The sequence below is a fragment of the Pelodiscus sinensis genome, chromosome 3, assembly GCF_049634645.1.
Source record: "Pelodiscus sinensis isolate JC-2024 chromosome 3, ASM4963464v1, whole genome shotgun sequence".
Classification (NCBI taxonomy): domain Eukaryota; kingdom Metazoa; phylum Chordata; order Testudines; family Trionychidae; genus Pelodiscus; species Pelodiscus sinensis.
In genome coordinates, this window is record NC_134713.1 from 12,336,608 (window position 1) to 12,350,997 (window position 14,390).

Here is a 14,390-nt window from a genome sequence, read left to right on the forward strand (position 1 = left end):
TGCATCAGGGAAGGGCAGACAAATAAGCAGTGGCAAATTTTTAAAGTGCTTCTACACAAATGCTAGGAGTCTGACTAATAAGATGGGTGAACTGGAGTACCTCGTATTAAATGGGGAGATTGACATAATAGGCATCACTGAAACCTGGTGGAATGAGGAAAATCTGTGGGACACAATCTTACCGGGATATAAAATATATCAAAAGGATAGAGCAGGCCGGGTGGGTGGCGGAGTGGCACTGTATGTAAAAGATAATGTAGAATCAAATGAAATAAAAATATTAAATGAATCAACATGTTCAATACAATCGCTATGGATAGTAATTCCATGCTCCAATAATAAGAAATTAGCAGCAGGGATATATTACCAACCACCTGACCAGGACAGCGATACGGACATTGAAATGCTGAGGGAGATTAGAGAGGCTACCAAAATAAAGAAATCTATAATAATGGGGAATTTTAATTACCCCCATATTGACTGGATACATGTCACCTCAGGAAGAGAAGCAGAGATAAAATTTCTCAATGGCTTAAATGACTGCTTCTTGGAGCAGCTGGTGCAGGAACCCACAAGAGGAGAGGCAATTCTCGATTTAGTCCTGAGTGGAGTGCAGGATCAGGTCCAGGATATAACTGTTACAGGACCGCTTGGGAATAGTGACCATAATATAATAACATTTAACATTCCTGTGGTGGGAAGAACACCTCAGCAGTCCAGCACCCTGGCATTTAATTTCAAAAAGGGGAATTACACAAAAATGAGGAGGATAGTTAAACAGAAATTAAAAGGCACAGTGACTAGAGCCAAATCCCTGAAAGCTGCATGGAAACTTTTTAAGGACATCATAATAGAGGCCCAACTTAAATGTATACCCCAAATTAAAAAACATAGCAAGAGACCTAAAAAAGAGTCACCATGGCTTAACCACCTTGTAAAAGAAGCAGTGAGGGACAAAAAGGTATCTTTTAAGAAGTGGAAGTCCAATCCTAGTGAGATAAATAGAAAGGAACATAAACACTGTCAAATCAAGTGCAAAAATGTAATAAGAAAAGCAAAAAAAGATTTTGAGGAACAGCTAGCCAAAAACTCAAAAAGAAATAACAAAATGATTTTAAAGTACATTAGAAGCAGGAAGCCTGCTAAAAAACCTGTTGGTCCCCTAGATGATCGAGCTATAAAAGAAGCAATCAAGGACGATAAAGCCATTGCAGAGAAACTAAATGATTTCTTTGCCTCCGTCTTCATGGCTGAGGACGTTGGGGAGATTCCTGAATCTGCACCGTCCTTTGTGGGTGATGAATCTGAGCTTCAGTCCCGGACTGAAGTGTCATTAGAGGAGGTTTTGGAACACATAGAAAAACTTAATGTTAACAACTCTCCGGGACCGGATGGCATTCATCCAAGGGTTCTAAAAGAACTCAAATGGAAAATTGCTGAGCTATTATCTGTGGTTTGTAACCTATCCTTTAAATTGACTTCCGTACCTAATGACTGGAAGGTAGCCAACGTGACACCAATATTTAAAAAGGGCTCTAGAGGCGATCCTGGCAATTACAGACCAGTAAATCTAACTTCAGTACCGGGCAAATTAGTCGAAACAATAGTAAAGAATAAAATTGTGAAGCATGTAGAAGAACATAATTTGTTGGACAAAAGTCAACATGGTTTCTATAAAGGGAAATCCTATCTTACTAATCTATTAGAATTCTTTGAGGGGGTTAACAAACATGCGGATAAGGGGGATCCAGTAGATATAGTATACTTGGATTTTCAGAAAGCCTTTGACAAGGTCCCTCACCAAAGGTACTTGTATAAATTACATGGCCATGGGATAAGAGGGAAGGTCCTTTCTTGGATTGAGAATTGGTTAAAAGACAGGAAACAAAGGGTAGGAATAAATGGTAAATTTTCAGATTGGAGAGGGGTAACTAGTGGTGTACCCTAAGGGTCAGTCCTGGGACCAATCCTTTTCAACTTATTCATAAATGATCTGGAGAAAAGGGTAAGCAGTGAGGTAGTAAAGTTTGCAGATGATACCAAACTGTTTAGGATAGTCAAGACAGAAGCAGACTTTGAGGGACTCCAAGATGATCTCACCAAACTGAGTGAATGAGCAACAAAATGGCAAATGAAATTTAATGTAGATAAGTGTAAAGTAATGCACATTGGGAAAAATAACCCTAACTATACGTACAGTATGATGGGGGCTAATTTGGCTACGACAAATCAGGAAAGAGATCTTGGAGTTATCGTGGACAGTTCTCTGAAAACTTGCATGCGGTGGTCAAAAAGGCAAATAGGATGCTAGGAATTATTAGGAAAGGGATAGAAAATAAGACCCAGAATATCTTACTGCCCCTGTATAAAACTATGGTACGCCCACATCTTGAATACTGTATACAGATGTGGTCTCCTCACCTAAAACAAGATATTTTGGCCTTGGAAAGGGTTCAGAAAAGGGCAACTAAAATGATCAGGGGTTTGGAACGTGTCCCATATGAGGAGAGGTTAAAGTGACTGGGACTTTTCTGTTTAGAAAAGAGGAGACTGAGGGGGGATATGATAGAGGTATATAAAATCATGAGTGGTGTGGAGAGGGCTGATAAAGAAAAGTTATTTATTAGTTCCCTAAATAGAAGAACTAGAGGAAACCAAATGAAATTAATGGGGAGCAGGTTTAAAACTAATAAAAGAAAGTTCTTCTTCACACAGCGTGTAGTCAACCTGTGGAACTCCTTGCCAGAGGAGGCTGTGAAGGCTAGGACTATAATAGAGTTTAAAGAGGAGCTAGATAATTTCATGGAGGTTAGGTCCATAAAAGGCTATTAGCCAGTGGATTAAAATGGTGTCCTTGGCCTCTATTTGTCAGAGGCTGGAGAGGGATGGCAGGAGATAAATCGCTTGATCATTGTCTTCGGTCCACCCTCTCTGGGGCACCTGGTGCTGGCCACTGTCGGTAGACAGGATACTGGGCTAGATGGACCTTTGGTCTGACCCAGTATGGCCGTTCTTATGTTCTTATATTCTTTATACAGTAGAGTCCCTATCATCCGACCTAAATGGGACCGACACATGGTCGGATTACCGAATATGTAGGTTTCACGAGGCATAAGGGAGCAGTCGATAAAAGCATTCTCTGTCGACCGATCCGGATCTTGACTGGGCGCTGTGCCGACAATCAGCTGAGCCGGCACAGCGCAGTGGCCATTTTTATTTTAATGATATTTAAATCCCTGTTTCATTGACTATGTCGGGTAGCTATTTTACATGTCTCTGTTGGCAGAGGCATGTAGTCTAGACATACCCTAAGGTGCTGCAAGACTATTTGTTGTTTTTACAATTTTTCCAGTTACAGACTAACTCGGCCACCCCTCTGAAGCTTAAAAACTTTTGCGTTTTCAGGTGCCTAAATAGCCTTGGGGATCATGGTTAAAATATGAAATGGTGCTCCTATCGTGGAGCATGACTGTGAGAATCTCAGTTTTCATTCAGGAGTTTCTAGCCTTCATTATTGCAGAGCAAAGGTTGAAAACCTGGATCTTACTGATGACTCAGATAACAGAAGGCAAATAAAACAGAATTCAGAATATTATTTTAAAAATCTCATTAGTTTCCAGTCAATGTCATGATTTGGGTGAACTGACTCATGACTTTGGAATATCGGGGAGTGCCAATAACAGTGTTTAACCCAATTTTCACTACTCACTGAGAAAGGTTAGATGAAAAACTACATTTCCCAGAAGCCTTTCCGGGGGACTTATTTATGTCACTGAGCAGAGACTTTGGAGCATGCTTATCAGGAGAGAGTGGCGTGGAGTCAGTGCTAATTGGTGTTGCTGGACCTTTGGGAAAATGACCGCAAGCGAGTGACTCGCTGACTTTTAATTCTTTACGGATTCTTTTGGGTGGGTTAGCCTGTTATGTTCCAAGCTGAATGTGCCCCCAGGAGGAGAGGAGTTTGTCTTTCCCAGAGAGATGGCCCCGAGCCAGCAAGTTCACGCTGTCAGCCTGTGCAGCGGCTGTTGCAGAACTAGGTACTCGCTATTGTGATCATTAGAGGGACGAGAGTCGTGATTAGGGTTCGGGTGGGGAGGGGACGAGGGAAACTTCACCCCACTGCTCCGGGTCCCTGTTTATTGCTGCCTCAACGTCCAACAACTTCCTGGCACCGGGACCTTTGTACACCCCCTTCTCCTCGGTATACTTGTCTGTGTTTTGCAGCTTACACAATATATTTCATCGCATGGCTTGTCCGGATCTGTAGGTTTGAAATTGCTCCACCGTGGGTATTTCAAACCTGAATCTTTGTTGCTGAGAACAGCACGAGTGTTGGATGCAGGAGTGAATTAAGACAATTTGGGAGTGATTTAAATGTGCAACATACTCTTCTTTCTGACCGAACACCAAAAAGGCAGACGTTGTCTGTAAGCCAAGGTGATTTACCTTCTACAGGTTAGAGTAGTACAGATTCCTCTTTCCCCAAACAAAAAGATCTAATCTAATCTAATTGAGAAGCAAGTGTTTCCAGTTACAGCAGATTTGTCTGTGGAGATGAGTACAACAAAGTGATAGAAATTTAAGGAAGAGGAATGCCTCTGCAGTGCTGCAGGGTCATAAATAATTGGATATTTTGTAATATCTATGAGTGAAAACTATTTGTACATCCAAACTTGGTGCAATATCCTAGTGATTTAAGGGTTCTCTTTTGTTTAAAGACACCCAATACCAGAAATAATTTATAATATGGGGCTAAGAAATTTATTATTTGTATCACTGTAGTGCCCCAGAGACCTAGTGGTGGATCAGAACCTTAGATGCTGTACAAGCGCAGAACCAAGAGGTAATCTATACTATAAAGAGATTGCATTCTAAGTATAAAAGAAGAGCCAACAGATGGATCCAGACCGCCTAGGGCAGTGTTTCTCAAACTGTGCTCCGCGGAGCCCCAGGGCTCTGCGAGACACCTCCAGGGGTTCTGCGAGTTGACAAACTGGAAACATCAATAGGTACAACACATACAATCAGTGGACCGCTGGGGTGCCGCATACATTTTTATGCATGTAAAGGGCTCCGGAGCCCAAAAAGTTTGAGAACCACTGGCCTAGGGAATACGAGGCAGTGTTTCTTAGCACCATGGGCAGTGGTCTCAGCACACCAGCAGCCTCACTATTGTCAAGGTTTTTTGATGCAAGGGGTAGCCTGTAGGTTCACTACCCCGGAGCAGCACAGGGAAGGGATTGAGGTATGATTAATCTACTAATCCACTTGTTTCAGGGGGTAGATGTGTTAGTCTGTAATTGAAAAAACGTAAATAGTGGGTAGTCCTGCAGCAACTTAGAGACTAACAAAAAATTTAGATGGTATCATGAGCTTTCGTGGGCACAACCCACTTCTTCAGATGGATGGAGTAAGAGGTCCGGAGTTGCAAATAAATAGCAGAAGAAGAGAGGTTCGGGAGGGAAAGAGAAAGGGGGAAAATTGTCAAGGGGGAAAATTGTCAATTGGGATGGGAAGGAAAAAAATTGTCAATTAGAATGTCCATGCTAAATGAGGCTAATAGAAGGGATATAAATACCTGATACCTATCTTGTAATGTCATTAGGGTGTTAAATGTAGCCCATCCACGTAAGGTCTTTGTTCAGACCTTAGTTCAAGGTGTCAAATCTGTAAATGAAACCAAATTCTATAGCGCCTCTCTCAAGTTGGTTTTTAAAATTGCTTTGTAATAATATACTCACTTTTAGATCCATTAGTGAGTGCTCGGGCAAGTTAAAATGTTCCCCAACAGTTTTCTGTATGTTACCATTTTGAATATCTAATTTGTGTCCATTAATCCTTTGTCGTAGAGACTGTCCAGTTTGGCCAATATACACGGTAGAGGGGGTATTGCTGGCACTTGATGGCATAGATCACATTGCTGGATGTGCAGTTATATGAGCCTCTGATGTGGTGGCTTATATGGTTAGGTCCTGTGATGATGTCACTTATATAGATGTATGGACAGAGTTGGCATTGGAGTTGATTGCAGAAGTGGGTTCCTGGATGAGTATGGGAGAGGTGTATTGTGTAGTTGCTGGAAATAATTTGTTTGAGATTAGGGGATTGGCCTGTCTTCCCAAGACCTGTGAGAGTGAGGAGTGATTTTCCAGGATAGTTTGTAGATTGTTAATAATGCGCTGGAGGGGTTTAATTTGGGGGCTGTAGCTGATGACCAGAGGTGTTCTGTTGTTAGGCCAAAAGTGTTCTTTCTTTGTTAGGCCTATCTTGAAGAACCTGATGACTGGGTAGTCGTCTGGCTCTGTCAGTCTGTTTTTTCACTTTCCTGGATGGGTATTTAAGTTTTAAGAATGTTCTATATAGATCCTGTAGGTGTATATCTCCATCTGTGGGACTGGAGCAAATCTGGTTGTATCTTAGGGCCTGGCTATAAACAATCAATTGGGAAATGTGTCTTGGATGGAAGCTGGAGGCATGTTGGGAAGTGTAATGGTCAGTAGGTTTCCCGTATAAAGTGGTGGAAATGCGGCTGTAGAGTAATTTAATTGTACTGTAGTGTCAAGGAAGTGGATCTCTTGTGTGGACTGGTACAGGCTAAGGTTGATGGTAGGATGGAAGTTATTGAAATCCCTGTGGAATTCTTCTAAGGTCTCCTTCCCATAGGACCATTGAAAATGTTGTCATTGTTGAATAAATAGAATAATGGTGTGAGGGGGCGAAAGCTGAGGAAACGTTATTTGAAGTCAGCCATAAAGACATTGGGATATAAATTGTCCCCAAATTGGAAATAGGTGTGGGTGAGGACAAAGTTGCAGAGCTCTGTAACCAGGCGTGTTGCGGCGTCATCCGGGATAGTGTTCCTGACAGCCAGTTATTCATCATCGTGTGGAATGTTGGTGTAAAGAGCTTCTACGTCCATGGTGGCAGGATGGTGTTTTCAGGAAGATTACTGATGCTCTGTAGTTTCCTCAGGAAGTCGGTCATGTCTCGAAGGTAGCTAGGAGTGCTGGTAGCATAGGGTCTGAGGAGAGAGTCAATATAACCTGATAATCCTGCTGTAAGTGTGCCAATGCCTGAGATGATAGGTTGTCTGGGATTTCCAGGTTTGTGGATCTTGGGTAGCAGATAGAAAACTCCTGGTCAAGGATTTGTGGGGGTGTTTGTGTAGATTTGTGTAGATTTTCACTAATCCATGTGTAATCCAGAGGCACCGAGAGACAGGGGAGAGTGAAGTCTTCTCTACAGCATTAGCTAACAGTCAATTGACTTTTAGCTCATGCTGTGAAGGCACATGGATTTTGCCCCTAAGGTTTCAGGTTCAATCCCTCTTGCTGAGGACCAGGGTCCATTGACTTTACACATGCCAATAGCAACTTGTTTCCTCCTCTGCTTGAAGCAGCTCCCTCATGTTGCAGGATGGAGTGGTCAAACATCTGTCCATTTAATGCACCCCTGCATGGGGATGAGATTACTGGCTGTGGGGGGCACAGACGAAATGAGGAGTAAGTGGGCACCTGACCTGCCCAAATGCATTGGTCATAGAGTATGTACAAATGTGAGAGTAACTGGTAGGTATTTAACGTGCTCCTGCATCTTCCAGAAACTCCAAATGCTTCTCCAAAGAAACCTCAAAAGCAGGGGCAGGTGGTAAGCCTTGGATCTGGAAGGGAAAAACCTTGGGATAGAATGCAAGATGATTGATGTGTTTTAGTTACCTTGTCAAAGGCACGATGAATACAGCTCTTAAGGAAGAAGCCGCAGATTCCTATATTCATGGGCAATAATGAGCCCCTTGCCTCAGTCAGGATGAGCACCAGCTAAGAGCGCCTGGGGCAAATGCTGCCAGCCTATATTTCATACCAGTGTGTTCTGCAGCATGGGGCCTTGTTCATCTGTGTTCCCTGTTCTTTTCTACTAGTAACCTTTCCCCTGGACCTCACGAAAACGCGACTGCAGATCCAAGGTGAAGCTGCTGTTCATCGGTATGGAGCCGCTGCCGGAAGAGCTGTCCCCTACCGTGGCATGCTACGTACTGCAGCAGGGATTGTTGAAGAGGAAGGCTTACTGAAACTCTGGCAAGGAGCTACGCCTGCTGTCTACAGACACATAGGTGATTCTCTTGTCTCTCATCAGTGAGCCAGAATACTTTATGCCAGTGTTTTCCCAAATGGTGCACTGTGGAACTCTGGGGTTCCATGAAGTGAAAATAGGGGTTCTGTGAGAAAATTCCATTACAACCTGAATTATTGGAATGGAATGAAATTTTCATTAATTTATTAATTTTATTGAAAACAATTTTCATTTGTGTTTGCCACGATAAGGGTCCCTGTGTAATGCCAGCTTAGCCAGAGAGCGAGGACCATGTAATGCCAGCTGAGCCAGAGAGCGGGGATGATGATGTCACTACTCAGCACTGCGCGTGCAGTCAGCCATGGGTTCCACAAAATTCGTTCAGGTTCAAAAGGGTTCCATGGCCAAATAAAATTGGGAAACACTGCTCTATGCTATGTGCCAGACCTGTAGGCTGTGTCTACACTGGCACCCTTTTCTGGAAAAGGGATGCTAATGAGACAAGTCGGAATTGCAAATGCCGCGGGGGATTTAAATATCCCCCACGGCATTTGCATGAACATGGCTGCCGCTTTTTTCCGGCTCGGGGCTTTGCGGATTTTGAGAGGAATAAGGGATCTTCCGGAAAAGGCTTTATTTTCCGAAAGATCCCGTCTAGACTGGCACTTTTCTCCGGCAAAACCCCAAGCTGGAAAAAAGCGACAGCCATGTTCATGCAAATGCCACAGGGGATATTTAAATCCACCGCAGCATTTGCAATTCCGACTTGTCTCATTAGCATCCCTTTTCCGGAAAAGGGTGCCAATGTAGACACAGCCATACTGTCTTGTGCGATCATCGTGCCATGTCAGTTTGTAACCCCTCTGGCAAGCGCCAATGGCAGCACAAAGACTCATTTGATATGCCTAGAAGTCTTCTAAAATTATGGCTTGAGCCCTCGGCCAAAGCCATACTCTGACTTCTGGCTCTGGGAAGTTAAAATAAACTTCCTCCCCTGTTACCTTTGCAGGTTTGTGTTCCCCTCTCACAGGCACTCAGCATCCTTGGGATCAGATCCTGGAACTATTACTTCCTTTTATATGGCCAGGGGAAGACAAATTCCAAGCATGATTACTGCACATGTATTTATATGAAATACAACTGTGTCAGCTGCTCAATCCTGCAGACCCAAACAGTAACTGAGCAGCTTACTGGGGATTCTTAATCACACAACAATTCTCATGCATGTGAAACCTCACTCCCAGCTCCAATTGGGGCTTGTGTAAATGAGAATACTCTGGAAATTTAATCCAAATTAAATGTTAAAGTAGTTTAGTAAAACCACATTAAATACCTGTGTGAACACTTAGGCTATGTCTACACAACAGCGTTATTGCGGAATAACTGACGTTATTCAGAAATAGCATAGTCTGCGACTACACAGCAAGCAGTTATTTTGGCATAATGTCAAAATAATGTCGAGCTGGAGGACTTCTTACTCTGAGTCCTGTAACCCTGATTTTTCCTGTAACTCATTTTACAAGGAGTAAGGGAAGTCAGAGGAAAAGTGCTCTAAGATTTCCTGCTGTGTAGACAGTGCCAAAAGCCAAAATAAGCTATTTTGACTTAAGCTACTGCAATTGATGTAGCTCAAGTTGCACAGCTTATTTCAGCTTTAGCCCTGCTGTGTAGACGTGCTCTTATTCAGAAGTGGCCTCATTTGATTTAGCTTGTTGCACTTTACAAGTGGTCTGAGACTCGGTTGTTGTTAGAGGGAAGCTCCCCTCTGTCTTTTGTCTGCTCCGGTCCAGAGAAGTCCCACTCCATGGTGAAGCTACCTTGTCCAGTTAAAAGAAATCTGCTTTTCTGATGCTGATTCAATTGGGCCTCACTGAGAAGTCAGTTTTGCACCCCAGGGTGGATCACACTGAAATGTGACCTCTGTCCCTTTGCTGCAGCTAGTCTGGTCAGGCCTTGCCATGATGTCAGTTCTTGCAGCTCCACTTCAGTTGGTTCAGTTGGACCTCACAGTGTAGTCACTTGTGCACCACTGCCACAGCTAGTCTAATTGAGTCTCACCGTGAAGTCAGTTCTGCATCCCTGCCATGGCTAAGGATTCTTTCATCCCCAGAATACAGGCTGTCGTACCTCGGTGTTTTCGTACCTCGGTACCTTCGGTGGTCTGGACTGTCAGTGTCAGCGTCGTCTGGTCAGGGTTGTCCTGGCGCGCTCCTGACAGGACCTCTACTCCATTGATAAACTTTCGGCTGCGTGCGTAACAATCGGTACTCCCTTTATCTAGAGTGTTAGACCCCGTGCACTTGGGTCAACACAAGAGATCTCTGAGAGGCCCCGGAAATGACAGATGCAGGCAAGGTTTGAAATCAATCGAGCAGGTTTATTGTCATATGTGAAGCTCTACCAGTTGGTAACAGAGATCAGTACAATGTTACCCCACTGGGCACTATGGCCCGCGTTGACAAGGTACCAACACCGGGCAGGCCTATCGCCATATAACAGATATTAACAGCAGTTAGTCAAAGTTAAGCTACTGTGCACTCTGTAAGTTTAGGCAATGACACCTGCCGTTCAGGCGCCTAGTGCGCCCCCCCCCCCCAAGGTCGGCTGGAGAGCACCCTCTGCGGTGTCCTTTTATAGACAGGTACAAACAACTTACATCATTTCTTTACGTACCAGGTTACCACCCTCTGTTGCCTAGTTACCACCCCTCACCTTACGGAAGGGGGGCTTACTTACTATCCTTCATGCTGTCAATTTCGACCCAGTCCTGAACCTAGGTCGGTATGTGCATTAGTTTTTAGGGAGTTTTTGTACCAAGACATTTCTTATTAAGATGTTCCATTACTCCCCTTTGGCTTACAGTCTGTACACAGTGCCTCCCTGTGTCCTTCCATGCTCGACCTAACTTACACAATCACACAATTATCAATAGGGCCTCTTTCTTGGCTCTTGTTACTGAACCAAAGTCTTGCTCACTAGATTGCAGGCCTGTTGCTGTTTTCATGTTACAGGCCTCTATTTAGGCCTGCTGACTCCATGTTACTGACCCTCAATTTACTACACAGGCCATTCCAGTACTTCTGACTACAGCATAGATCTGCCCTCTAGCTGCATGACTTTACTCTCACCAGAGTGACCTCGTATTCATGATGCGTGTGAAATCATGCCAGCAGAGGTGGTGCATTGTGCACTTCAAAACGTTACCCCCCATCTATGATACCAGGCAAAAACTGCATCCTGTATTGTCTCAGTACAGCGTATGGGAGAAACATTGTAAAAACAGGTCTTTCCAGCCTAAAACTGGAAGAATGGCCTATCATGGCTACTCTAATTGGGTCTTGCCATGAAGTCCATTCTGTATCCCCATCACAGCTTGTCCAGTTGGGCCTCATTGCTGACATGTCACAGATGGTGTCAAAGTTATTCCCCGCTCTGGCACTACGAATGCAGAAGGTGGGGGCATGCAGGAGAGCTCCAAAACCTTGCCTCTACAGGCACTGGTTACAAAAACTTCCCCCCAAATCCTAATACACAGATTTTGGGGGATTTGCTGCCATCATGAAGTGCTTTTTGATCCCTAAAAAAGCAGGGGTGAAGACTTGAAACCACCCAAAGGGGTACCCCAAGCTCTTTTGCTGAAAAACAACTTGAAAAAAAAATAAAACCAAGCTGCAGTCTCTGGTAGCTGACCCCTGAGTCAGAGGCAAACAGATACACACAGACAGACCTTCCAGGACACAAGAATCAAACCACCTTAAAAGAAGTGATCTTTATTACAAAACAAAAGATAAACTTGGTAAAGCATACTTGGTTGCTAGATGTACAGAGCAACTAAGGAAAACAAATTTAAACAAATCAGAGAACATCTCTGGCACAATGCTTAGTTGGTAAAGGGAAAAGAGAGGCATAGACTCACACAGAGCAGTTCAAACAAAACCACAAAACAAAGAAAAATTATCCTGAAGGTGACTGGACTCGCATTTCCCTGGTACTCACTTCTAATTTTTCTCTTTGGCTGTGTCCAGACTCAGGGGTTTTTTCGGGAAAAGTAGCCTTTTTCCGAAAAAACTTCACCTGCGTCTAGACTGCAGCCGCGTTCTTTCGAAATTAAATCGAAAGAACGCGGCTTTTCTTTCGACGGCAGTAAACCTCATTTCACGAGGAAGAACGCCTTCTTTCGAAAGTGCTTCTTTCGAAAGAAGGCGTTCTTGAATGTAAATAGGGCTTCTTCGAAAGAGAGCATCCAGACTCACTGGGTGCTTTCTTTCAAAAAAGCGGCTTGCTCTTTCGAAAGTTCCGCGTGCAGTCTAGACGCTCTCTTTGTTCAGTCTGCTCCCATGCTCTGAATTCTGGGGGGGGGGGGTATGGCAGTCCTGCCTGGGTTTAAACCATTGTCTCTCTCAGCTCCTGGTGTTAACTCTCCCCCCACAAAGAAAGCAGGCAGGGAACCTATATCCCATTCAAATGTCAAGCCTCTATCTCAGTTGGCTCTCCGAGTCCCCTGGCCGACACCTTTGCTAGGTACCTGAGTTAACCCCTTAATCACCGGGTGCTGGTCAGCACTCCCCCTGTTTATAACAGATGGTCTGGTCAAGGTTTGCTGTGAGGTCAGATCTGACACTTCTGCCACAGCTGGTCTAGTCAGCCTTATAGTTTGGCTTCATTGCCGTTGGCACTGCCATCAGTTCAGTCCTACAGAATCACTCTGCGCAGGATTCAGAGTCTCCAAGTGCAGAATGCTGAGACTGAGCCATGCTTGCTGGAATAGAGCTCCTGGTCTTCGGAGAAGATTTCTCCCAACCTTGCCTTGCCGAACTTGAGTTTCATTCCCTAATCAGATTGTACTACTTGTGATGTCTGGTTGACCCATCTACTCCAGGGCACGTCGCACCTTGCCTGTGAACTTTCATGTCTCTAGTCACATAACAATTTTTTATTCATGCAATCAAAATGAAAACTAGTTCCAACACGCTATATAGAACGATGAGTAAACAACATTATAATTACGGCTAAGACTTAATTGTGGTTATTTTTATTAAGGCTCGTGCACAGACCATGGACAATAAACAAAACTTCATGGCCCATGACCTGACCAGACTTGTATTATAAATACCCCTCACTAAATCTTAAGTGCTTTGGGGTGCTCCTGGGGCATTGCTGCTGCACAGGTTGGTGGGAAAGGAGGAAGGATAGGGCTCTGGAGTGCCATTGCTGCTCTGGAGGGGGGGCAAACAGGGTTCTGGGGCACTGCTGCTGCTCTGGGGGAGGGGTGTAGCGCTCTGGGGCATTGCTGCCTGGGGCTTATTGGGTAGCCCTGTGGTCCGCTATACTGGCTGTAACTTGCAGGAGTCTTGGACATGCAATCTGTGACTTCCATGACAGACTTACAACCTTAATTATAACTGAGGCTGGCCTGAGGTGGCATTTCCCTTTTAGAGGGAGCCAAGTGCTCCATCTCTAAACCTTTTCATGGTTATTTATGTCCTCGCTTGAGCTGGCATGTGCAGACAAATAATACAATCAGACATTTTCATTTAACCCCCCTAGTCTTCCTCTGAGGACCAGGACTCAAAGGGTACATCAACACAACAGCGTCATTTTGGAATAACTGATGTTATTCCAAAATATCATAGTGTGCATCTACACTACAAGCCTTTATTTCAAAATAATGTCGAGCTGAAGGACTTCTTACTCAGACCCCTGGCAACCCTCATTTCATGAGGAGTAAGGGAAATTGAAGGAAGAATATTCTTCGTTCGACTTCCTGCTGTGTAGACAGCGCCAAAAGCTGAATTAGGCTATTTCAACTTCAGCTACGCAACTGACTTAGCTAAAGTTATATAGCTTAATTCAGCTTTAGCACCCTGCTGTATAGATGTACTAAAAGAGCTTTGTTTCTCAGGGACATCCAGGAAAATAAATCCAAATTAACTAAAGTTTGGAATTTGAAGGGGATAATTATACAGCACTTTTCATCAGTAGGTCTCAAAGTGCTTTAGAAAAGACATCACTATTACTATCCTCCATTTGTAGAGGGGAAGTGGCTTTTTCAAGGTCACCCAGCAGGTCCATGGCAGGGCTAGGACTCAAACCCAGGATCGCTGAACTCCAGTCTAGTGCCCCACTTTGCCTTTCCCTTAGCAGTGAGAGGTTCTCAGAGAGACCTAGTTTGTATTTTTTTTAAATTGCAAATACAGTTGACAGTAGTAAATCATAAAGGGAGAAAACACACACAGAGGATTCTTTTATGACTAATTTGCTGGAAATAAAACAAATCTCACAGAGTGGTGAGATGGACAATGAAGTAAAGTGTCTTAAAG

The 14,390-nt window shown here is 43.9% G+C and overlaps 1 protein-coding gene across 1 annotated transcript in view; it reads left to right on the forward strand.

Annotated features, from left to right (window-relative positions):
* Positions 1–3,784: 3,784 nt before the first annotated feature.
* Positions 3,785–14,390, forward strand: part of SLC25A27 (solute carrier family 25 member 27) — a 28,526-nt gene continuing 17,920 nt past the window's right edge. Inside the window, exons 1-2 of the mRNA XM_006120678.4 lie at positions 3,785–4,037; positions 7,919–8,110. Coding sequence (XP_006120740.1) covers positions 3,938–4,037; positions 7,919–8,110 — 292 coding nt within the window. The 5' untranslated portion in view covers positions 3,785–3,937. The remainder of the gene's footprint in view (positions 4,038–7,918; positions 8,111–14,390) is intronic.